Below are 26,060 nucleotides of genomic sequence, written 5' to 3' on the forward strand. Positions count from 1 at the left end.
TGCTGGCTGATGTGGGCACTAGGATTGCTCTTTTAATCAGGCAGCTCCAGTACCTTTCAGAAAAGAATTTTCATGGCACATCATGAGCCATTAATCTCTTGACTAACCATAACATTTCCTTACTCCTTGGTTTTACAGCATTACTCAAACACTGACATTTGTCATTTCACCAGCCATCTCCCTTGACCTCTAGCATCAGGCACTTGCAGGGGGAAGGATCTGGTCTCACAAATATTTTCATACTCTGATCTCTGTGATTTATTAACCATGAAGTTTTGCCTTCAGAACTCAAGATGCCATTTCAAATAATTTCATGTGCAAAAGTCGAGTTATTGGGCAAAAGGGATCCTTGATAGCTGGGTACAAAGGACAGCAGGACTGCTGTTGCTGTTTTCTTTTCAACTACTGTGCTTGCTGTGTGACCTTGAGGAAATAGGTTCACTGCAGCTTTATGGTTCCGTTTTTGCATAGGGAAAATAAGGGCAGTGATAATTGCTTTCAGTTGTAAAACACTTCAAGATTTATGGAATATGAATGATTCTTACTAAGTGAAAAGTGTTGCAAAGCTGGCTTAGTTGCACACTGTGCTAACAAAATCCCGTATCAGCCTATTGACCCCAGCCTGAAACACTCATTAAAGTTTATAGGACATTTTGGTGGATGAGTTGAGGCAGTTGTTCTGCTGGAAATATCATACTGAAAGCACTTTTAAATCCATCATCCGCTTTGACTTTTTTCTCTATTAAAACTAAACACAACTGCTTGCTCTTTCCAGTTTTCTTAGTTTAGTTTTTGATGGGTAAGTACTCACTGTTAACTCAGCTTGTACCCCCATGGCATCTGAGACATTACAGTTCATTCTAGTCATAGCATAAACACACAATAGCTGTTGTACTGAGACAAAAAGAGTTATAAAACATGTAAGATATCCAATGGACTGGTATTAACTATCAAGTTGCATGGTCACTTTTGAATGTCAAATGTTCTTTTTATGGATACTGCATTAATTTAATTTGTGCTTAAACGTTAGCTAGGCTAGACATTGGTGTCTGAAAAGTTTACATATTTTTCCAATGTCAAAATGTGTAAATTTAGTATTAAAGAAACAAAACATATTTACTTGTACTAGAGGAAAAATACTTTCGTAGCAAAGAAATTAACTGAGGTGCTCTTTAGAAATAGGTCTGGCTTGCTTACAGAATTGTTGCTTATGCAGTAAAGCAGATCTACAGATGTTTTCTTTTTTTCTTCCAGATAAAACTTGGATTGTTTGAAAAGTGGGGAGATACTTCACCATAGTACAAAAGAAGATACAGAAGAGGAGAGCAGAATGAGAGCTTTGCAAGTGCCACATGCCTGCAGCCTGCTGTCTTTAGCAATGCTGTTCCTTCCAGTCACTGGAACGTCAAAACAAAATATCCCAAGACTGAAGCTTTCCTATAAAGGTAAACTTTTCAGTAGTTTTTCTGATTCTGCCACTTCGGTTTCGATGTGATACTGCCAGCAGTTCTTTTTGTATTACTAACCAGGAAATACATAATAGAAGCCTTAAAGATGGATGAATTCTGCCTCGGGGCAGTATTAAAATCTGGGTTTTTTGTTGTGTCGGGGCACATGTTTCTGAAGTATAAATGTCTTTTAAAAGTATTATTTCTGTTTGCTCCAAGAGGATGTTAACAGACTATACATAAATTAGAGGGGAGTGGTCCTTGAAAGGCTCTGAGGTGCATTGGAGACATTCCTGTGTGGCTGGTGCGGATGATGTGACACATGGAGGACATTCACACCTTCCTACAGCATCAGAGAAAGTTGAGAGAGCTGACTCAAGTGTTTCAAGGGGACTGACATTTATTTTTGTAATAATTCTTTTTCTATCACTAAGTGGATATGTTAAACTCTTCATATGTGGTTTTCTTTCTCCTTGCCTCTTTGGATCACAAAAGCGTGATTCTCTGCAGAATTTCTTAGTCTTGTGTGTAGTTCTTGTTAAGAATGGTACCGTCTGAGGGATTTCAACACAGACATATTTATGTATTAATGGCCAATTTTTTAAAGAAGGTGGATTTCTTTTTGCTTTGAATGTACAGTACACCTCCACAGGCACAGAGATGTGTCACTGACACTTCCTTCTTTAGTGGAAACAAATGCTCTCCAGTTAGTTATGTTTCAGCTATGTCAGCCCCTTGCCCTTAGGGGAGCTATTTCTGCTCTGTTTTTCAAACTTATGTCTTCCTATGCATTGCAGAGTTACACTCAGGATGGTGTGATGGGACAGGCTGTAGAGCCTTCATCGGGGCTTATGATATGTTTATCATGAGTTTAACACCCAGAGAAATGTATTGAGTAAGCAGAATGACATGCTATTTATTTACAAGCTTCTCTTTTGCTAGATTTGCATGCCACTGTGCATGCTATTCCACTGTGTATATAAATGTGTTTGGATGTGTTTGTGCGAGAGAGACAGAGGAAGCAAGATCAAGGGATCTTGACAACATTTTTATAAATTCAGGGAACAGTTGCACTCCCTGAAGCCAATGCATACAGAAACTGAAAGAGCTGACATGAGTTATGAAAGTTAGCAGTGAAACCCTCCTGACATACAGCCGGCCTTCTCACAGCTAGGCCTTTTGAGCTAATTCCCAAAAGCAGCATATACCATATGGCCATGGCATTTACTGTGGATTTGACGCTCACGATTAGTGAATTCCTCTCAACTTCAAAAGCAGATAGCCTTTGGCAAAATCCTGATGGATGCCTTTGGCAGGTAAAGAGGGGGAGAAAGAAAAATTAGTGAGGTCAACACAGGGGAAAAAAAATGGCTGAAATCTTAGTTTAAAATAGTGGCAGAGACCTGCTGGGAACAGTTGGGAAAATGCCTGAGCTCGTTTAAAAAGACAGTGAGCAGATGATTGATATTTAGGCCCTGACCCAAACTTTTATTAGCAACTTCATAAACCTTTCAGTTTGGCTTGAGGGATACCGTTTCCTGTCCAAACTTATTCACCTATATCCCTGTAGGGGGGGAAAATCAACAACAGATACAGATGCAAAACAGCACATAAATCTTAGTTTTGAGAGCTGTGATGGAACTGAAAAGTCAGAAGAAAGAGAATTACCAGAATTTATTGTGCCTTGTCTTACTTTCTTGGGGGGTTGGAAGGTGTATATTTTTCCACATGGAACAAGAAATAATTTAATGCTGTTTTTTCACATTTATGTATTGTAAATGATTCCAGTATGGCTTATCATAATTAAACTATATTTTGCGTGTTGACAACAGAATATCAGATGTACTGAATATTTAATATAGTTGTGAGAATTAAGTCTACCTTCCTCCCCCCAAATCTTTCAGACAAAACAATTCCAAGGTTTCTGAGAATAAGATGTAGGAGAAATGAACTGTTTTGCCAGTTCTCATAAAATTGTTAGTCATGTCACTGACAAGTCCTGGCATCTCTGTTCTTTGGAATTCATACTTGAACTATCATGAAGAGGAGAATACAGGGCTCTTTTCCTTCTTTATGGAAAACAGATGAGAACTGGCCACATCAGGCAGTTCCAAAAACCTGGTCACATGTGTCTTTGAAGGGAAGGTTTCATCTCCTTTCAGGTGCAATGTGCTTATGGCATAGCTCCATCTTCCCAGAAGAGCTGAGCATTTGCTGGGGCAGGAGAGCTGGAAGTAAGCGGGACTTTGCTCTGCAGTTACTGAAGCTTCCAGTTGCATCAATCAGTGGTGGATGGAGGAAGAGGGAGAGGGTAGGGTGGTTAAAGATGTGTCTATAACTGCAGGAGTGCTTCAATAAACCACAGCATGTCAAAGCTCCTTTGTGTTCAAACAGCAATTGAAATTTTAGACCTTCTCTGAATGGCAGTTATAGGTTTCCTTCTTCTCAAGGTTGTCATCTTAACGAATGGGAATCTGTGCAGGAAATGTTAAGATATTCCAGTGAGTGATGTTGGGATCAATGTAAAGTCATACAATGGATTTCCTTTATTGTTTGTCCCAGTCTAAAGATGTGTTCTAAAAAACTGTGCATGTATAAAACTAAAACTACACACAAATCAATTAAAATATGTTGTAGTACAGAATCAAAGTCATATATTTTCCACCTGTGTTAACCGAATACACTATGATCTTTAATCACATATCTCATCCTTTCACATTTTCCCTGATCCATTAGTTGAAAAATTCTCTTATTCACTCAGACTTAACGTTTAGATACTCGTTCATGTCATTACTATCCCAGAAATTGTCACTCCTCTTGTGATGTTTTTAGGGTGCTCTCACTGCATATACCTTACTTATTCTGTGTATCTTAGATACTTCTACAAGATTGAGGTGCTTTTACTATTACAGCTTTAATATTAGGAGAAGGTAACAAACTGTCTTCTAATAGAAGATTATGATCTTTAGAAAACCAGGGGATGATTTTGAGTAATATTCCATATTTTGACTCTCTTTGCCCAGTACTGCTTTCAGTCTAAGACCAACAGTGTGTATTTATCACTCATTTTCATGTAGCTGGAGATAACCTGTGACCTTCATCCAAACTGCAGAACTCCACAAGCACAGAAGTGATATTCAGCTTCCCTAAGCAGCACGTCCTTGTTGTCTGCTGCCTCATTTAACATCCTCATTCCAACCTCTAGAGCAGATGCAGAAGGTTTTCATATACCAGTGTAATTCATTAATGTCATTTTCAGGACAGCATCAGTTCTGTTACTAAAGAATGGAAGGCTCAGTGTCCTAATTCATGTATGTTTAATTCATACAGTGTAGACAGTCTTGTTTCTGTTTGATCTTCTGAGTAATAATTTTTCCTAATTCATTGGGAGGTCCTTCCATAAATATCGTGTGTGTGTCTTTTTAGATTTTACTTCATAGGGAGAAGTAAAGAATAGCCAGACCAGAAGGTTGATTGCCTTCTGAGAAAAAGAAGAAAAAAAAGCAAATTTTTCTCAATTTGTGGCTATCCTAAAATTTTCCTGCCGAAAGAGAGAATCCTAATTGCAAATTTAACCCTATTGATTTGATTTACTTGGCTGCTTTTCATGGACATTTTAGTAAGTGCAGTCTGTGTTCTCAGTGAATGCATTTATATTACAAAAGTGTGCACCCTAGTTTCTTGGCTGGGGGGCATGCCCTAGCCCAGATTTGGACATTGTCACCAGTGACATCCACAAACATCTATCATTCCCGTGTGGGAATGTGGCCATTCCCCAGAGCAAGCCATGCTTACTGTGACAGCGGTGACTTGGTCAGAGGACCAGGAATCCTGCATTGTGACACAGTACAGAGGAATAAGCAGGACTGAAGGCAACGTTTGGCTTTTAAAGCAGGATTTACTTAGCACTGTTAAAAACGACTGTGGTAGTAATTTACATCTAATAAACAAAAGCATTATTCTCAGCTGATTTGTTTTTCTCCATATAGAATGAATTAAGATGCAGTCTCACTCTCACTGAAGTCATGGCAAGAGTTTTTCCACTGAAGTTAATTGAAGCAAGATCAAATTCACGCTCTTCACTTTTTTCATCTTACCTAAATAAACTAAAGACAGGTAGTTCTTTCTCCTCTGCTGAAGGATGACAGTGCTAAATCATCAGCTCCACATGGAAATTAGCCATGTTTAAGGATTGTTTAGTTTCACGCAGTGTTTTGCGCACAGGATTTTCTTCCTCCAGAGTGATCCATTCTTAAAACATGGTGAAAAAGCAAACAGAGAATATTTTGGTGCCAGGAATTCTTTTGAAAATTTGACTGGGTGAGTGCATTTCCTTAATGTTCAAAAATTATCCTTTGACCATGCTATTTAACAGTGTCAAGCATTCTGTTCTCTATATTGTTTTTGCTTTAAACCTGTTTCATTTTAGAACTGATGAGATGCTTAACTGTTGCATCAGAGCAGTTAGTTTGTTCAGTTTCAGTACAGCTGGCTTATTTCCATGTCATGCATCATTTAATTATACATATAAAACATAGTTAAAATTGTACAGCTCCATGAGCCTCACTTAAACTGTCTGTGGCACTGCAGTAATCCCAGTACCCTGACGGGGTGTTGCACAGCTGTGACTGGTTGGAATGTGGTAAACTGGTGATGTGTAAGAGAGCCTGGAAATGAGCTTGCATTTTGCAGCTGTGCTTGCTCTACTGGAAGAGGAAGTTAAACCAGAAAAAACCTGCTCTTGTGGCAATATCAGCATCTGTAAATCTGAATGCTTAATGAAAATCAAGGAAAATGTGCTGAGTGAGGAAGTGGTGCTTTTCCCTTGTTTGTCATTTAATTAATTTTTGGTGGTTTGTTATTTCTCAGAAAAATCTATCTCAGATTCCTCTGTGGAAAAACATGAAGTGTTTATGTGGGAGTGAAGATCCTAGTATTGGATGATTGTCTAGATATGCAAAAGACTTTGCCTGTTTTGTCTCAAAAATGCTTTCTGGAGGCAGTGATCATTGACACTTAAAATGTACCCTAGCTTGAAGATGGATGGGCACTGCTGTCCATGTGTATATGCTGTCGACTGAGTATAAACTTGAAGGCATCTATTACATCTTAGTAATGGGAAAAGCAGCAAATTTCTTACAGACACTTTTTTCCTTTTTTAAGCTAGTGAACTTGAAGGTCAGATTCAACTATATGTTGCATTTTCTGTCATATAATTATCATATCTATAATGTCCTGAAGAGCAGCCTCCAGTCAGTGACATCAACAGTTTACACAGCAGTTGAACTAAGAATAACCTTGGAGAACTGACCCATGTCAACCTCTTATGAGTGTAAACTGTAGTTCACAACAGTTTCTGTTTTTTCATGATCACAGAAGGGCCTCAGTTGGATAAAAGAAGAATTGTGTTCAAAAAATACAAAACTATTCTGCTGAATGTTCACTTTACTGTATCTCAGAAGAGGAGAGGAAACAAAACTGAAAGAGTAATACTTAACAAAGTATTTTTGCTCCCTTATAAAAAGAAGGACAGGACAACATCAAAAACAGCTTCCCTAGAAGAATGCAGGGAAGATACATGATAAGTGGCATCAGCTTGGAAGAGGGATCAAAACTCTTTCTTTGATTGCTTTTACTAATGACATCTGTTTAAGCAAATCCAATTCAGAGCAGTTTCAGAAATCCCAAACTTGTTCTCTTTCTGAGCACTATTTGGAGGGCATGATCTGCCTGACATCAGTGTCTGTCTAGCAGTGGACATCTGTGGTCACTATGCAGGTGCTCGATTCACATCCTGTTTCCTTTTCCTCCCTCCCCATTTCTGCAGTTCCATTTGTAGGTGAGTTCCCCAAAGAAGAGCTGAGGAACATAAGGGATGACTCTTCCATACTCACAGTCCTTTGGAGATAAATACACAGAGATAGCAGAAAGAGTCAGAATTTCCTTTAATAAACCAGTGCAATATCAGACAAGTCAGAGAGATTGGTTAACTCTGTTTAAGGCAGACAATTTTGAAGATGGTGGGAGTGACAGATGTACATCTTTGCTACAAATTTGAAAAATGAGACATTCTACTTTCTGAACAAAATCCTGGCTATCCCAGAATTTTGCACTGTGTTGAACCATAGAGTTTTAAGAGCTGAGAGGTTGTTGAAGACACCAAAATTTTGTAATTAACTTACTGGGCCTCTTTAAGGAGGGTGTTACGTCTTCCTGTGCATCATTCAAGCAGCCTGGATTTCTTTCAGAAAGATTTCTCACTAAATCTGTAACAAAACATTAGCCTATATGACATCCTGCCCCAAAAGTAATAAATATAAATATTATTAATAAAAAATGTCCCCCTCCAAGATTAAATAAAAGCTTACACCTATATACCAAGAGCATCCACGGATCATGTCACACAAATTTATATTTGACAAGGGTTTGTGTGGGAGGGCGCTTGTGCCTGCTTTGTACAGGGAAGCTCTGGGGTTCCCAGGTTCACGACTGATGGGTCTGCACTTTGTGTCTGTTGAGGCTCTGGGTGCCCAGGGCCATGAGCAGTTCCCGGGCTGGGGATGGCGGGTGGGGCTGGCCTGTGATGCGCTCTGGGGCCTGTGACAGCACAGGGGCCGTGTCACAATGGGGGCAGCTATAAAAGGCCCCATTGGTTGACGCTGCCCCCAGTAGAGCCTGGGCAAGCGGTGAGTGCCCACAGGCGGTGGGGAGGCAGGGCTGGGGGAGGGCTGGGGCAGAAGCGCTGGCACCCGGGGCGTGTGTTCTGTCCCTGTGTCCAGGGCCCAGCCCCTGGCGGGAGCGCCTTGCTCAGGCTCGGTGCTTGCTGGGGCAGCGGTGCAGGCCTTGCCTCCTGCCAGCTGCCGGGGCCTCTCCTTCCTGCTGCCACATCCCCGTGGCTCCTGCCCTGCACTGGCTGCCTCCATTCCGGCCCTACTGAACCCCTTCTGTGTGTCCTCTTGCAGACCATGGCTTTATTGTCATTGCTCTTCGTGCTCGTGCAAAGCCTGATCCAGTACCCCCAGCCAGCTGGGGATGGGCTGGATGAGGCCACGCACCGGCGAATGCAGGAGCGTGAGGAGCTGCTCGACCGCGAGATGGCTCGGCTGCTGCAGGAGCTGGAGCAAGGGCCCCCGGAGCAGCAGGACGAGGGCTGGGGAGCCCTGCTCTTTGGTGCCCTGCAGCAGTGGCCATTCTGGGCTCTTGCTGGACTCCTGCTCCTCTTGGGCCTGTGGTTTAGCTGCAGGAGGAGTCCTGAAGCCAGCAAAACCAACAGCAGCGGCAAGGACCAGACCTCCTGCAAGACCTTGGGAGAGGAGAAGGAAAAAGAAAAGGAAGAAGACAGTTTGGATTCCGAGAGAGATGGAGAAAACATTGATGTGACTGTGGAGGCAGATGACAGTGGCAGCGGAAATGAAGGAGAAGGCAGTCCTGTGGCTGCAAATGAAGGAGACGACAATGATGCCAATGAACGAGATGAAGATGTGAAGTTGAAGAAAGACAGTGATGTTAAAAGTGATGATGGCCATGACGCAAGGAAAGATGAAGGCTGGAGTGATGGGAATATGCCAGGAGACAATACTGCTGAAGGAAATGAAGAAGAACCTGGCAATGTTACTGGAGGTGTGGAAGACCTAGATGAAGCAAATGAAGGAGAAAACAAGGATGTGAAGGTGGAGCCAGACAAGGATGCTGGAAAGGAAGAAGAAGGAGATGGAAATGAAGAAAAAACCGATGATGCGTATATGAAAGCAGGCAACGATGACGTACGTGAAGGTGAAGATGGAAAGGAAGAAAAAGCGGATGTGAAAGTGCAGGAAAGCAGTGATGCCAGTGAACAAAGAAGCAGTGATTGGACAGGACAAGAAGACAGCCGTGATGGTGAGAATGCAGTAGACCATTGTGGTTTTGCTGCAACTGAGGAAGAAAAGAAGGACATTGGAAATGAAGAAAGCAATCTTGGAGACAAAGATGAGAAAGCCAGTGCTGCCGATAGGAAGGGAGAAAAGAATGAAAATGGAAATGGAGAGGAACATGGCAATGTTGCTTCAACTGAAGAAGGTGTTGATAAGATAAATGAAGGAGAAAGCAGCAATATGAAGCTGAAGGAAGACAGTCATTCCAGTGAACACAGAGCCACTGATTGGAATGGGAAGGATCAGGAAAACAGGGATGCGAATGTGAAAGGCGAGAAGAATGAAGATGGAAAAGAAGAAGAAGGTGGAAATGTGGCTGCCAGTGAAAAAGAAGGCAGTGGTGCTGCTGGCAAGGACAAAGGCAGCAGTGGTGGAATTGAAGAGGAAGAAGACGCCTGTGACGTTGGGAATAAGCGAGGGATCCTTTTAGTGGATCGCATACAGTGTCCTGTCGAGGACGTGGAGAGAGGTCGCTCAGTGGCAGCTGAGCTGATGGAGAGCTTCACGCGTGTCTTTATTGACAGCGTGAGCAATAGTTTCTACCCGGTGCCTCAAGAAGCCATCGGGGTGGGCAGTGCCTTTGAGGGTTGGAGTCCCCGTGAGCAGGATGTGGTGTACCGCGTGCTGGTCCCACTGAATCCCCCACCGGGACACGCCTTCCACCTGGAGCTGAACAGTGCAGGGCAGATGGCAGCAAGGACCTTCTGCGTCCGTGTGGAGCTGGTGTGCACGTGCGAGAGGGAGCAGCTGGGCGAGAAGCTGTTGTGCTTCCTGCACCACTCGCAGGAGGAGCTGCGGCGGAAGCAGAAGCCCAGCCTCCTAGAGACACTCTGCACCGGCTCCTACCTGGACGTGGAGAAAACCTCCCACTGGTTCTACCAGCTGGTGAGATGCTCGTGGCTGCATTTGCCTCAGTCGTACTCATGGCACTTGGTGTTTCAGCCCTGCAGCCGGTCCTGCCAATTCCGGCTGAGCAAAGGCAAGAAGAGCCTGATGGTGGAGATGCTGTTTGGGGTGCGCCACGGGGACTCCGACATCTTTGTGGTCAGCCAGCCCACAGAGGCCCAGAAAGGCGGCTCCAGCATCTTTGTGAGCAGCCAGCCCGCCGAGGCCGACTCCATCGCAAGCACAGCGTGGCCTGAGACGTACGCTGTGGCAGAGGCAAAATTCTTCCAGCACGTCGCCAGGCAGGTGCCGTGTGAGAGCTTGCACCTGAAATGCCTGCAGCTCTTCACCTGCATCCTGAGGGGCACAGGTTTTTCCAGCTCGACCTGGAAGACTGTGGTCATGCACGTGCTGACCACCGTACCGCTGTCCCAGTGGCGCAGGAGGGAATTTGCGCGGCGGCTGTGGGACATCATGGCATACCTGCGCCGCTGCCTGCAGTTGAAATGCCTGGAGCACTTTGTCCTGGGCAACCAGAGGCTTCCTGAGGAGATCAGCTTGCCGCCGGCAATGCGAACGGTCGAGCCACTCAACCTCTTTGAGCACCTGGCCCGAGATCCGGCCGCCCACGCAGAGGCGATGCGAGCTTACGGTCAGCTGCGATTCCGCCTCTGGATGCTGCTCTCCAACCACTGAGAGGAATTCCCTGCACAGAGCTGTGCTGGGGGGGCTCCCACCCGATGGCAGCCACGTGAGCACTGCATAATTCTTGCTTTTTTCACTGGCAATCCTGAAGCTGCTTTCCTGTTCCTGCGGAAGGAAGATGCTGCGGCACATTAATTCATTGTGCAGACACACATCTCTGCGTGGCCTTGCCCTTCACCTTTCAGTTTACCACGGTGCTGTTGCAATGTTCCTACGTCTACGAGGCAGAAACTGGCTCCACCTGCACATCCTTACAGAAGACTATGAACTGACAGAGGTTGCTTGGCATACCTCCAAGTCCAAAAAACGAGCCTGTTAGGGACTTAATGTAATTCTTCAGTAAGCTGTACTTATTGTAGTTTTTTAAGGATGTAGTTTTTCTTAGTATATGAAAGTACAACAGGTAGTTTTAAGTCACACTACCATGGAAGAATAGGTAGTCCAAGTTTTCATAATGGGAACTGGATATATTATCCATGCTTCAAGAGGCCCTTTAGTATTGTCAGTGGGTAAACTATTTTGTAAACTTACCCTTAGTTTAGGCAATTAAACTACACTGCTGTAGTTGCTTGGCTGCTTTTCAGTAATATCCAGATATTTATGTTAGGAAAAACAATAAAAGGAGAGAAGTTTCTCAAATTGCCTGAAAAGTGTCCTTCTTTATATTTAATCCAATGGTTCTTAGAGAACGTCCATCCATTGCAGCTACCTGAAAAAAATGACAAAGTGACTCAAGCGGTGATTGTGTCCAGCAGTCACATCTCGGTATTGCACTTCTGCAACTCACTAGAGCAGGGGATTAATTTTGTCTCATGAATGCAACCAGAAGTCATGATGGTTGAAACAGCTAAAATATTAATTAATCCTCCCAGTGCTGCTTCAAACCTGCCCCTCCTCATTCAGAGCATGGGAAAGAAAGCTGCTGTGGCCCACATCAGAGAGGGAAGGCCTCTGAAGGGACAGGAACAAGCAGCTCCATGTGAGGAGAGCAGGCAGGAACCTCCCAGAGGAGGATCGCTGCCAACAGCAGAACTCGCTGTTCCACTGAGAGGGAACTGTGCTCGCTGGGGTCCCTGCCTTTTGCTTCCTCTGCTGGGCAGGCACTGCTCCCACCACAGCCCCTTTGGCCCAGCTTGTGGAAGGAGGAGAACACCCTCCCTGCTCCCTTCTCCCCAAACACACACACCCACTTTGTTCCCCTCTCCTCTGCCCCCAGCTGCAGAGACCTGCCCTTTCCCTTGCTCCAGCGCTCATCAGCCCCTTCCACAAGGACATGTGCTCTCAGTGGGTAGGACTTGATCTCTGTGTGCCATTGAGCCTTACGGCCTGACCGCACAGCTTGTGTGGCCTCTGGAGCGATGCTTGAAGTCAGGGAGAAGCACGGCCCCCATGGCTTCTTGCTGCACAATGCACCCAGGGCTAGATTGGCCAGGGCCAAAACTATTGCAGGTGGTTAAACTGTGGGTATGGCTGTGAGTTTTGGTGCAAGTGTGCTGTGTGTCTGAGGAGCATGCTGGGAGAGGGGAAGGGCAGAACCTACAGCTGTCCAGTGTTGCCACTGAAATACTGCTGTGTAGCTCAGGTGCTGATTTTAACTGGTCAGTAGTATGCAACCCCACTAGGATGGAAATTGAAAACAGTGCTCCATAAGAGCAAGCATAGCCAAATGATCTGGATGTCTTTCTGGCACTGAGCTGTTCTTTCAGGCCTTGAAAACAGGGGCAGCTCTGATAAAGTAACTGAGCAGCTGGTTGGTATTAACTCTCCTTTGCACTGTCAATTCACCTTCTTTGGGAATAGCTCACCCTGCTCTGTGTCTTTCCTAAGCCTGTCAGTATCGATGTGAATGTGCTTTTCACACCCATGCCATCTGGCACTGGTATTACACCAGAGTTCCTCCTGCCACTGCAGTTCAAGGTCTTTCAATTTTTGCATGAAAGTCTTGTCTCCTATGTTATGGACACTGCACTCCTTAGGAAGCTGACAAATACATTTGAACATAGTGGGAAAAATGTTGAAGTGGAAGCGTTGCGAAGATGTGTGGCCAATTTCACAACATCTTTCCTGTGGAACTGCTGCAGGCTGAACGGAGCAAGTCCTGCTGTCAGATGTGCATTCGGAGAAAGCAGGTTTGAATAAAATAAGTCACAGCCAGAGAACTGTCAGCGCTTATCAATAGTGTCAAGATACGAGTTTCTGTAGCCAATTGTCCTTTGGATTTACTGAAGAAAATCCCTTACTGGTTTACATCCTGGACACTGAAATCCACAAGAAAATTCCCATTTGCTCCAAAGCGAAGTCCCTTTCCCTTTCTTCCTGCTTCCTTCATCAGTGAAGCACAAACTGAGTTAGAATTTAAAACTGTGTTCTTCTCTGTACAGCCCCTACCAGAGAGGATGAGCAGAAGTATCACGACAACCTGGTGGTGTCTTCTCTGGCCTTAAACATCTGGGCTGTAAGATGTAGCGAAGTCATTTATCTTGCCTCAGCGTTGCCATGTTCATGTCCAGAGAATGGCCTGTTGTCAGAAGCCTTTCTGAAGACGCAGTTACTTGAAAATTGCAGGTGCAGGTGCTTGCAGCTACTCTAACCTTTTGTGCATCCTTCTGAGGGAAGCATAGTCTGAAATGAAGAAGTGGCAGTATTTTGAAGGCAAGTGCAATTAGAAGGAGGGTAATTTGTTTGGAAAGGTGGGGATAGCACTGCCTATAATTTCACAAAGCATACTTTGAGAAAGGAAGAGCTGTGTGCCTTAAGGTGCTAATCATGATCAGCATGTTCCATTCTGAACACCTGGACATGCTTGCAAAATACAGGACATGTCTCCATCCAGGCTGGAAAGAAGGAGCCCACTGCTGCAGGGTGGAGTGGGTTCCTTTGTGCAAGTCAGCACAAGTCCCAAAGCCTTGAGGTGGACTGGAAGGTAGAGAGCTTCTAGACACAAGCTATTGCCACAGAGTGTTTGGTTGGTGTTGCCTGTTCCTAAGAGTGTGGACTAATCTCCACTCTTCATTCCCCGTGTCTGTTTCCTTCCTAAGGAAGATTCACGCCTTTCTGGTTGCAGGTCATGTGCTTATGCAGCTAAAGGTAGCTGGGAGGCTGCTGAGCTGAGCTGAGCTGGTAGGCTAAGTGGAGCAGTAAAAGTCTTTCCCAGTCAGTGAGTTGACCTCAGGTCCTTCAAATAATGCAGTCCAAGAAGATTTTGCCAGTATTTCCACTGGAAGCCTACCACGGGTCTCTTGCTTTTTCTGTGTTTGACTGGCTGGTAGATTGGGAGGGACAAGGGGGTGTGAAATGCTTGACCAGGGCATGAATGAAATGACTTTTTTCTTTAGTTGGTCCTAGGCATCTCAACCTGAAGTTCTAAGGAGAGAGAGTGGGAGTAGCAGAGTTTGTTTAAAGCTGCCTTTTCTCCAGGGTTAGCAAATTAAGAGGCTCTTTACTACTCTGCATCTGGTAGTGTGGGCTTTCTGAATAGCTTTAGCTACAGGTGAGTTTATGAAACACCTTCCTTAGAGTAGGGCGGAGGTTTTCTCTTATCTGCTTGATTCTCAGGTGACTGGAGGTCAGAAGAAATTTTCCCTCTTATTCTGCATCTTAGTTACTCATGTGGATTAGGAGAGCACTGTGAAGGGACTGGAAGGTAGTGATCAGTAGAGATCTAAAAAGAGGAGGATGAGATGCGCTGCTGAAACAGAGTAGCCTGTGAAATTCCTGACTCTCTCCTCTTTCTTTGTGATGATGCCTGTGAATGACTGATCAGTGGCTGCTGTGATCCTGTCTTCCTCTTCTTCCCTCCCTGCTGGGTAGCACTTGGGACACGGAGCTGTTCAATGGCGACCTCATCTAGATGGCAGAAATTATAAGGCATTGATTGTTATTATATAGGATGGTTCAGAAAACTGTTTTCTGAGTGCACCCAGCTCTTGTGTCATGGCTGGAGAAGAGAAGGGTGATTAATCAGACATTGTGTGTTTTGTCAGCCCTCAGCTGATAAAGAGTATTTCAGAGATCACCCAAGAGGAATTGGAGTAGCCCAAGGGAGCAAAAAGGGAGCTCCTGCTGTGCTGTGCTGTGATCGGCATCAGAGCAACCCTTCCCAATAAACAGCACCATCGTATCCAGTAGCAAGGATCTCCAGTCAGAAAAAAGCAATGGAGGAGGTTTGTATTGAGGATGGTGTCTAAATGCAGACACGTCTACATCCCTATACAAAATAGAGTTCCTCTCGGAACGGCAAGAGAGAAGCCAGTTGCTGCAAGTGTCAGGAGGAGCACATTAGAGTGGAGCGAGCCAAGCTTCAGGAGTTCTGTGGTTTCAGGACTTTTCTTTTTCCTTTTCCAAACTTGTATTTCTTGTTACAGTGGCTTGTCCATTTTTCAGCCGGGCTATTGATCAGCCACATCTAGCGTAAGAAGTAGTTTGGATGGGCCTGAGTATTTTTATCCTGCTTTGCAAAGCATAAGTTGGTTATGTGTGATCTTTTGTCAGTCAATAGACAGATCTTTGAAAGTGCTCCTAATTCTTTCCCTGCTCCACACTGCATCTCTACCACCTGATGTTCCTACCAGAATCAGTGATGGGGTGAATGAGAAGAAGAGTTATTTTGCTGATATAATTTGATTTAAGGTACTTGCCTGTGGATTTGAACTCTTGTAGTAAAGCTTATAAATCCTTTAGATTAGAACAGAAAAGCATGGAAAAACAGTCTGGCTTGAGGGTTTTTTCCCAGACTCGAACTGGCATCAGCAAAGTGGATGGTCAGCTGAAAACTTTGAGTCAAATCCCTGTAAAGTGATGTGTCAAATCACGGCAGAGGATTCGCGTGGAGTTTGAGAAGAGTTTGGTTGCGCTCCGAGATGTGACAGTTTCCAAGGTGTGAGCTCATGTAAACAAGGAAGCAGATGGGGCTTCTAAACTCTGAACTAAAAGTACTTTGATGAAGGTTTTGTACCATGGAGTGACCGGTGATGGGAAATGAGTCAGGGCTGTTAGAAGGTGGAAGAGCCATCTTTCCCTTGGGGAAAAACCAAAGGCAAAGGGGTGGCCTTGTTTGTTCTGGCTTTGGAAGTGACCTTCCCAAGACTTCTGAAGAAAGGGGACGGGTTTTCCCCCATTTTCTAGAATTCTGTCTCATTAAGAAGAGTTGTCTGAACCCAGCGCCCTGTCGGTTCCCTGGGGGAGAGGTGGGCAGGACTGAAATACACTGTTCTATTCAGCCCCTAAACAGTGGGTTTGCCTTTGGTTTTGTCTAAAGCCAAGGGGGAGCTGCTGTCTCCAGTGAAACAAAGCTCCTTCCTCAGCTAAAATGTTTTCCAGCAGTGCTGGGAGGTCGGGCTGCTCTTCCCTGGCCCTGTGTTTCCAACAGGGTGAGGTTTGTGTGTGCCCTTCCCTTAGGGCAGATTCCTCCTGTAGGCAGATTCCTCCTGTAGGCAGCTTCTGTCTGTGCAAGCTGGGGTGACTTTGGGATGGATGGAGAGATCCTCAAGGGAGTCCAGAGGAGGCCAGGAAGGGCCAGGAAGTGCTCCAAGAGCTAGAGCATTACACAGACGGGCTGGGAGGGCTGGGAATGTTCAGCCTGGAGAAGATAAGGCTCTGGAGAGCCCTTAGAGCCCTTTCCAGTGCCTAAAGGTGCCCCAAGAGAGCTGGAGAGGGACTTGAAGAGCCTGGCGTGAAAGGACAAGGAGGAATGGCTTCCCGCTGCCAGAGGGTGGGTTTAGATGGGATATTGAGAAGAAATCCTTCCCTGTGAAGGTGCTGAGGCCCTGGCACAGGTTGCCCAGAGAAGCTGTGGCTGCCCCTGGATCCCTGGCAGTGTCCAAGGCCAGGCTGGACAGAGCTTGAAGCAACCTGGGATAGTGAAAGGTGTCTCTGGCCATGGCAGGGGGTTGGAACGGGATAATCTTTAAGGTCCCTTCCCACCCAATCCCTTCTGTGATTCCATGATTCCAGCATCTCTACACACATGGAGAGCCAAAGCGCAGTGCAGCATCTTTGGCACCTGATCCTTAAGGTCACTTTGCTGGGCTGATGTTGGGAAACAAGACCTATGGATGGACTGATGAAGTCAGTCAATATTTTTGCCTCCTGCGGTGGAAAACACCTGCGATTCCTTTCCTTGCAGAGCTGCTGGGGGTTAAACAGCAGACAGTGCTTATGGGAATAACCCCTCAGCTGATCTTTGTCTTCCCTTGGTGGTTATTAACAGTGGCAGGGAGTTGTCTCCAGGATGCCCAAACGTCCCAGTGTCACTGTACGTGTCCGTGTGCGTTCATGAGGTTCCGAGGTGGGAGCCAAAGCTCCGGGCGTGCGGATCCATCACCTATTTCCATGTGGAGTGATGTTCTGTTTGAAGGCATCCCCGACCTGTGTCTGCTCAGCCGTCTGGCCACGCTTGAGTGAGGAGTTCCAGTAAGGATATCCATTGGCTGAGGAGAGCTGGAAAGGCAGACATGGAGTCAGTGTTACCAGGAAAGGGGAAAGCTGATCGGAGAAAAGGAGAGGGATAGTGGTAGATGAGTCATGGTCTGGCAGATTTTGGTCAAGGTGTTCTCCAGGGAAGCCTGTGTCCCTGGAGCTCAGTTACACTGTAGGGTGCTGTTGCCTTGGATTGGGAGAGGCTCATTATTGCTGCCCTTTTCCAGCCTCATTTGCTTTCTGTATTTAACTGGGGCAACCAGATCCAACTGAGTTTTGAGCCAACTACTTGTTGCATGCCACCACTACCCCTGCAGCTCCATTTCTCCGGAAAAGGGGGAGGGAGAGTGAAGAGACAGGGACACAGGACTAACCTCCTCTTGCAAGTGTCCAATGTCTATTTCCCAGGGAGCTCCACGGAAGATTTCTGTGGGCGGTTCCCAGCCGTTGCGGAATTTGGGGATGTAGGTGGGGACATTCGTGTCTCGGGGCCACTCGGCTCTAGGACAGAAAGTGGGAATATGAGGTGACATTCACGAAGAATGTGTCTTTCAGGGCATCCCCTGAAAGAAGAAGCAGGAGCATCAGGGAATCCAAGCATCCCGTCTGCGTGGGGAGCCTGGGGAGATGGCAGCTCTGTCCTTACCTGGATCTGGTCCATGTCTCCCCCAGGGAATCCCAGAGGTTTATCTCTTTGGGTGTCAGGTGTCCTCTCAGGAAATCGGTGGTGTCTTTAGAAAGCAGTGGGCTGAGGACAGACGGGGCCAGCTCGGGGCCACCGCAGCTGTTGATGATCTGAGTCACACACAAACCACACAAAGAGGAGAGAACTTGCAGGAAACGGTCAAAATGTCAAACCAGGGACACACAGATGAGCAGGAAGCGAAGACAAAGCTGATCCTTGGATCAGCACAGTCACTGCAAGAAACATCAACCTAAGTCTTTGAAGGAGACTGGACAGTTCAAGGGAACATGAGATTTTTTTGGATTGGAGTCAAAGGAAGAGCTGATCTACAAATGAGCTGTTGTTACAGACGAGTGAAGTGTCAGAAGCTGACACTTCAAAAAATGGAAAGTATCTTGCTATTCCTTTGTGGCTCCTTTTCCAAGTTGGGATTTCTGCTTCCAAGCATTTTCAGTGCAAATACTGAGCCGTATTTGCCTGAAGGTGAGACCAGACAGATTCCCAGTGGGGATTCCAGCTGGCTGCCCCTTTTGTTCACAGTAATGCCTTATTGACCGGGTGGAAGGATTCATATTTGCTGGGATTCCTGTATTTACTTCAAGCTTCAAACTGGATCAGAGGCCAGGAACAACCGGCATCGCTTCTGGAAGTTCCTGAGAAAGCTGTGGCCAGGTATGAGCAGTTTTCCAACCCTGTTGCACAATCTATCTACTTGTAAGTGTGAACTAGAAATAAAAGGAGTTCCCAGTGAGACCTGGGAATAAGTTTACCAGTTCCAGCGGCCTGAAGAGGAAATGCACCAACTCCGAAGCACGGGGGTTTTGGATGTGCTTCCTTAGTTTGGCCTGAAAAGAGAACATAAACACAGTTTAACCCTAACCTGAGTGTGCCTTCTCTTTTCTGTCACATGGGGCGAGTGTTGTGGACTGATGAGAAGAGTAAGGGATGGAGGAGTAGGAATCATTCATTTTTATTTTGTGTCCATTTCTAATTCCTTATGAATTTCAGGAGGGGGGGGGGAATACCCTCTCTGTTAAATCAGTGCCTTTAAGCTAATTTGAACAGACACAGAAGACCTTGGCTTATTTTGAAAGTCCTAGTGAGGAAGGGCCAGGATTGTTGGTGCTTCTGCCTCTTGCAGGGTTGAGAATCCCACTAGTTCCATGGATGAAAACAACAGGATAGGTGTTCTGAGGGTCCCCTGGCAAACTGCTGACAAGGGAAAGTCTCCACCAAGGTCTTGCCTGGGGCACCTGGAGCTGCCCTGGCCACTGAAAGGCTCCAAATCCAGTGGTATTTGAGGTGAGCTGTGGCAGAATGGAGAGCAAACACTTGGGATTGATTTACTGCAAGAACTGGGTTTCAGTAACAGCAATCAGCTGAGCTGTGGTGAGAAACCTCTCCAGTTTGTGCTCCCATTCAGCTCCTTCTCCTGTCCTGGACTCCTGGCGCTGTTGCCATGGGAGACAGGCTCCCCGCTCCTACCGAAATGCAAAGCATTTGAAATGCCGGAGATGAAACATTAATGTGGAGTGGGAAGTGCGAAACAACTGCTGGCAGCAGGGTGACCCAATGAACGGGCACTTCCCAGGGACTCGGCAGCCCCATGGTGAGGAACGTGGCAGGACCCCACCACAGTGTCCCAGCTCTGCTGCGTGCTCCACCCTGGGCTCTTGCCAGGAGATCAGCTGCTCCTTCTGATTCTGAGCAGGCACAAATTAGCCATATTTGCTTCTCAAAGAAAAGGCTGGAGCTTGGTATCCTGCTTTAAGGTTGTTTACAGTCTCTTGGTTTTCCTTATTAATAACTGCCCAGGAAGGAGCTTGTAGGATGTGTTCGCTGGACAAGTTTGGTCACAACTGACAGAATTCCTGCTGCAGTGGTGAGGCAGGGACTGAGCCTGGTTCACTGTCCCCAGAGCTCAGGTAGTACAGGACAGTCAGGCCAGTAAAGCCCCTGCTCAGGGCTGGGAACGAGATCCTGGCCAGCTTTCCCTCTCTGCCCCTCTCTGCAGTCCTGCTGGCCTATGTCATGCCCTGGGGCCACTCTGCCGTTGCTCAAATGGCCAAAATCCACTCATCCAGGAGTGGGAAAGGGAGGGAGGGCACAGGAATTCATCTTAGGTGGTGAGGCCTGGAAATTTTCAAGGCAACAAATTGATCCTCCTCCTCCTCCTCCTCCCCCTCCTCCAGCAGCTCTTCCTCCTCCTCCGACTTCGACTCGGATCCGAGCTCCTCCAGCAGCAGCAGCAGCAGCAGCAGCAGCAGCAGCAGCAGCAGCAGCTCTGAGGATGAGCCCCCGAAGAAGAAGAAGAAGAAATAGCTGGGGAGCTGCAGGACTGGTGTGGAGTGGGGGACAAGCCCCTCCCAGGGGCTGGAGCACACGGCTGCCAAACATTCAATGGTCAACATTTCTACTGCTCACACTTTCCAAGTGTTTTGCCTAGTTGTTCCTAGGACATGGAAGGTATTAAATGGCTTCCTGAGATGTACTGAGAGAGTATTTTTGTACTTTATCCTTTTATGGAAGATTTTACTTTTTTAGTTCCAAGAAAAATTAAAAAAAAATCTATCATCAGATTCGTTTCCATGAGCTGAAGTCCAGTAACCTGGATGCTTACATGCTGGAAAGCAAAAGCTTTTTATTGCAGGTTATGTTGTGCATCGTGTGCTGTTCCTCTGTTAATGACAGCTTCACTTCCATTGAGAAAATCCTCTCCAACTGTTAAAAGCAGAAGTTTTTCAGCGCTGCTGTGGAGCTGTGGCATAGTTGAAGCTGAATGCACAACGTGTCCCACACAGAGCCTCCCATCTCATCAGCTGGTGCCAAATGGATTCTCTGCTGCTGAGCTTGTGTTCCAATGGCTTTTCCTGATGCTTCCAGGTCCAGTCTTAAGTGCACCATCCAGCTGAGCTGTGTTGGTTTGTTACTGATCAGTGGAGTGCTTGTCCTGCCCGCAGGCTCTGGGCTTTTCACTCCCCTGTGGCCTTGGCTCGTGCGTTGGAAGTGTTTGCTGAGACACAGAGTGTTGGTGGTGGGAAGCAGCAGCTCAGTGACTTGGGGCTGCTGCTGCTTTAGGAGTTTCATCTTTGTGCCTTTTTTTTGTCAATTCGGTGTGCCCCAGTGAGACAAGGGCTGCAGTGGGTGTTCTGCAGAGCTCCAGCTCAATATTGCCACGCAGCAAAAGCAGAGAAATAATAACAGCCACAACTGGGCACTGTTCTCACTGGATGCTCAGTAAAAAAGAGACTCCTTGAAATAAAGGGCTCAAAGGAAAGTGTTTCCCTTTGCATGTGTGAAATGCAGGATTGCCGAGTGACAGTCTGCAGAAATTCAGTCATTCTTTGTTTGTGGGAACTGCCCTGTAGAAGGAAGTGAATGCAAAAGCCCCACAAGCCCTACAAAAGCAGATGCAGACAGGCTGCAGAGCAGGGATTGCTGGATGCAGAGTGGGAATTCGTTGTTCTGGTGCATTGAAGCAGTTGCCATTAGGATTTTATTTGGTGATGCAGTCTCCTGAATTTCTTCTTGTCGGAGTGCCCTTTGTGGGGAGGGGGCATCACTTGTGGAAGAATTCTCAAGTATCTTGGTTTAGGTAGAATACAGTAACTAAAGTATTTTTAATAATTTTTATGGAAAAAGTAGTGCGTAGACTTCCTTTGGAATAAACTGTACTTCTTTAAATGTTTGTGCGTGTGTGTCTGTGAGCACTCCTGTGTTTTACAGAACACGCTGCAGACTGTAAATAAAACTACCAGAAAGGTGTTGAAGTCTTGTGGACTGAATGTACCATTTAATGGGAAAGGGAATAAATTATTAAGCAGCAGTTGCTAAGTGGATGCTTCCTGCAAATATCTGAAATCTTTGTGGTGTTTGTGTGCAGGTTTCAGCTGGAGTTGCCCTGGCATTGCCTCCCAGAGGGGCAGGATTGCTCCCCAGGAAGTTCTCCAGCCAGAAGTCCCTCTGGATCCAGATTATTTTTTTAAAAAAGTTTAGTTTGTCTTGGCTTTTTCTTTTTTTCCTGCCCTTTCTGGTTTGTCTCTCCATGTTCTTCTTTTACAGAGGAACCCCTCCCCAGCCTGGCCAGAGCCGCAGCCTCCTTCATGTGCCGCTGCCTCACTCGCTGCTGCTGGTGCTGGCTCAGGAATGTGCTCAAAGCCCGGCTAAGCAGGAATTGTTCCGGGCCTGCTCTGTTGAATCGCTGCCGCCGCGAGCAAAGCTGCCCCTGCTCCTTGAGGGGAGCGCTCGCTGCAGCCCGGCAGGAAAAGAGCCCAGGAAAAGCCGCGCCCTTTGCAGGAGAAGCGCTGGGAGCAGAGGGGAGAGCGGGAAAAGGCAGCGAGAGCAGCTGGGCGGGCGGGGCGGCATCAGCGCTGATCCCTCCGCGGGCAGGAGCGCATCACAAATAGTCCCTCCGGCGGATCACTCCGCGGGCGGGCGCCATCACCGCTAATACAAGTATTTATAAATTCAAAAGAACTCATTAACACAGAAGAAAGCAAGTATGCTTCATGCTGGGTGGGAAACACAGGGTCTAAGGGATAAGAATTTTAAAGTTGTTTATTTTATATATATATTTTTTTTTTATTTTATGAGAGAACTACATATCCCATGGCACCCACAGAGTTCAGGACGGGTAGAGAGGATGAAACAAACTTTAAAGAGAACCTTAACTGAATTAATAATTGAAACTCAAATGTCATGGGGTATGTAGTTCTCTTATGAAATTAAAAAAAATTAATATAAAATAAACAACTTTAAATTTTTATTTTATTATTATTCCATGTTCTTCTCCCCCTCCTGGATGAGGAATAGGGGTCGGTATTTGCGGCTGTGCACTGTAAGGAAATAAACGAGGAGTGGCTGAACCTGCCATCGCAGGTGGCTGTGATCTGGCCACTGGAGGAGAGGGTGCAGTGGATCTGGGTAGGGTACTGCCAGCATGCGGGATGGGTGAGGGGTGGGGACCCAGTGCTGCAACCTCTGGAGGCAGATAATCTGCACGTTCTCTGAGTCGGAAATAAAGGTGACGAACAAAGTCATCCGAAAGCTGAAAGCGACGGTGGAAAAATGAGGGATCAGATGCCTGTTGTGGATTTCGAAGCTGTGAAGAAGGCATATGAGAAGTTGGAGTTGTATTGGTTGTTGTAAAAAAAGGAGATGAAGCTTGGGAAGATAGAGGAATGCTTTCTGAAGCTGTGCTGGTCACTATATCCTTCTCACTGAAGTGTTGAGCAGGCATTTGAGGATGAAAAAGTCCCATAAAATCAGCTGAATGTCCCTGAGAAGTTCGAGAAGAATGTGCATGAAATGGAATGTCTCGATGCGAGACGTCACTATTAATAACGCGTGCTTGGTCCTGTTGTGATGGAAGAGGTGTCCACATATAGTTGAGAAAGTCCTCTTTCTGTTCTGGAGATAAAATCGTATTTGTTTCGCTGAAATGGCACGGGAAACATGGTTCAGCATCGTGTGATTGTTGTGATAATCCTCTGAGTGGTGTTATCAGAGTGATGATAGGGGGTACATGCCGTGGTGACACGGCAGCTGTTGAAATGTCTCTGCTGTGTGTCCACGGCTGTGGCTGCGGTGCAGACGGGGGCTGTGTGGACACAGAGCTGGTAGGAGGTGTAGCTGCCGAAAGCTCCTAGGATGGAACTGCAGTAGCCGAACGAATTGCACTGCTGGCTGGAGGTGCTGTGCTTATCGGTCGTATCGGCGTGGCAGCTGAAGCGTCCGTGTGTGGCTGGAGGTGCCGGGCGGGCGGCCGGGACCGTGGGCGGGACCGGGCTGGCCTGGGAAGCGCTGGTGCCGGGCAGCGGGGCCGGGGCTGGGCTGGAAGCGGGGCCGGGGCGGGGCTGGAAGCGGGGGCGGGGCGGGGCTGGAAGCGGGGCCGGGGCTGGGCTGGAAGCGGGGCCGGGGCTGGGCTGGAAGCGGGGCTGGGCTGGGCTGGAAGCGGGGCCGGGGCGGGGCTGGAAGCGGGGGCGGGGCGGGGCTGGAAGCGGGGCCGGGGCGGGGCTGGCAGCGGGGCCGGGGCTGGGCTGGAAGCGGGGCCGGGGCGGGGCTGGAAGCGGGGGCGGGGCGGGGCTGGAAGCGGGGCCGGGGCTGGGATGGAAGCGGGGCCGGGGCTGGGCTGGCAGCGGGGCCGGGGCTGGGCTGGAAGCGGGGCCGGGGCCGGGGCTGGGCTGGCAGCGGGGCCGGGGCTGGGCTGGCAGCGGGGCCGGGGCTGGGCTGGCAGCGGGGCGGGGCTGGGCTGACAGCGGGGCCGGGGCTGGAAGCGGGGCCGGGGCTGGGCTGGCAGCGGGGGCGGGGCTGGAAGCGGGGCCGGGGCTGGGCTGGCAGCGGGGGCGGGGCTGGGCTGGCAGCGGGGCCGGGGCTGGGCTGGCAGCGGGGCCGGGGCGGGGCTGGCAGCGGGGCCGGGGCTGGGCTGGCAGCGGGGCCGGGGCTGGGCTGGCAGCGGGGCCGGGCTGACGTCCCGGGCAGGGCCGGGGCCGGGCCAGGAGCGGCTCGAGCCGCGAGCGGCGTTGCCGGGGTAACCGGCACTGAGGAGGGGCGGCCGATGCCGCGCCGCGCAGGCGTGGAAGCGAGGGCTCCCGAAGGCGGAAGTAAGGCCGGGATGGAAGCGGCGGGAGTGATGACGTCAGCAGCAGGCGCCGCCGTTCAAACGCGGAAGCGGCCGCGAACCCGGGCCGCGTGGGGATAGCGGGAGGGCCCGATGGAAGCTCCGGGACCGCCCCTGGCCGCGCGCATGGCTCATCTGATGGGAGGACCCCAGGCTCGGGAGGTAGGGACCTGCCTCTGCCTTGCGCCGTAACAGATGGATCGGGCGAGATGGAAACCGAGAAATATTCTCGGCACTCTCGGTTCCTACACTCAGGTGTATTCCTAGTTCCTGACATTCCTTTAAAACTACCGAATTCTTCTCTCAGGTCCCTGGCAAATGGGGCTTTGCAGCCTGGGGGAGTTCTTGCAAAACGGGGTCTAGTGAAGCGCTCTGCAGGAGTGGTTGTGCACCTGAGCGGTCATTAATTGTCTCCTCTAATGAGGGAAACGTGATTAAACTCCCGGTGCTGTGCTGCTGTTGTGTGTCGGCCTCGAGGTGTGAGACAGTCCCTGTGTCACACTGGAGTTGCTTAGTGGCTGGACTGGGACTGGGACAGGTCTTGTTGGTCAGGAACAAAAGGGAAAATTTATCTTTTGGCTTGCTTAATATCTTGGCTTTATTAATGTATCAATGTCAATTGTTGTCATTTGCTGCCTCCTGCACAGTGTGTTTGCAGCTCTGTGTGAGAGCAGACTCTCCCCTGTTGGGGAGTGAGACAATCCTGGAATATCCTGAGCTGGAAGGGACCCACAGGGATCACCCAGTCCCACCCCCGTCCCTGCCCAGAGCCCCCAACAGCCCCAGCCTGGGCATCCCTGGCAGCGCTGTCCAAACGCTCCTGGAGCTCTGGCAGCCTCGGGGCCGTGCCCATTCCCTGGGGAGCCTGGGCAGTGCCCAGCAGCCTCTGGGGGAAGAGCCTTTCCCTGATCTCAGCGTGAGCCTGCCCTGGCCCAGCTCCAGCTGCTCCCTGGGTCCTGTCTGTGTCCCAGGGAGCGGAGATCAGAGCTGTAGGCCCCGATGTGTTCTGGCCTCACACTTCTCTACCAGAACAAACCCAGTGCCCTCAGCAGCTCTTTCATGGTCCTTCCACACCCTTCCCCATCCCCATGTCCCTTCTTTGGATGCTGTCAGCTTTGTATCTTTTGTATACTGTGGCGCCCAAAAGTGCCCCCAGGACTCCAGTACAGTTTAACAGCAATGAAAGAAAACAGTAGATTTCAACTTTGATCTCAAAAGCTGTCTCAGGCCCCTGATACTGCCTCGAAATGTCTTTGCAGTTCTTGCTTTATGACTTGTGTCAAACACGGAGAGAGTGAGACTGAGCCCCTGGGGTCAGGTTCTGTGTGAGAAGCCACACAGCAAGCCAGAAATCTTTGCTCCAGATCACCAGAAATTTACAGTATTGA

The 26,060-nt window shown here is 48.0% G+C and overlaps 1 protein-coding gene and 1 pseudogene across 2 annotated transcripts in view; one reads left to right on the plus strand and one right to left on the minus strand.

Annotated features, from left to right (window-relative positions):
• The window catches only part of LOC309585619 (epidermal growth factor receptor kinase substrate 8-like protein 2), a 37,929-nt pseudogene that overhangs the window by 5,542 nt on the left and 6,327 nt on the right, over nucleotides 1-26,060 (minus strand). Inside the window, exons 2-5 of the transcript in view lie at nucleotides 18,824-18,898; nucleotides 18,015-18,163; nucleotides 17,743-17,869; nucleotides 17,274-17,389 (exon numbers count right to left, since the gene is read on the minus strand). The product of the transcript in view is annotated as an epidermal growth factor receptor kinase substrate 8-like protein 2 (transcript). The remainder of the gene's footprint in view (nucleotides 1-17,273; nucleotides 17,390-17,742; nucleotides 17,870-18,014; nucleotides 18,164-18,823; nucleotides 18,899-26,060) is intronic.
• LOC309585621 (inositol 1,4,5-trisphosphate receptor-interacting protein-like 1) lies at nucleotides 8,414-10,942 on the plus strand (the record flags this gene model as incomplete). The annotated part of the gene is made up of 3 exons (XM_082303555.1): nucleotides 8,414-8,696; nucleotides 9,201-9,293; nucleotides 9,648-10,942. The coding sequence occupies 3 exons, from the start codon at nucleotides 8,414-8,416 to the stop codon at nucleotides 10,940-10,942; spliced, it is 1,671 nt and encodes a 556-aa protein (XP_082159681.1).

The sequence above is a fragment of the Coloeus monedula genome (genome assembly GCF_965178545.1).
Source record: "Coloeus monedula genome assembly, contig: HAP1_SCAFFOLD_81, whole genome shotgun sequence".
Lineage (NCBI taxonomy): Eukaryota > Metazoa > Chordata > Aves > Passeriformes > Corvidae > Coloeus > Coloeus monedula.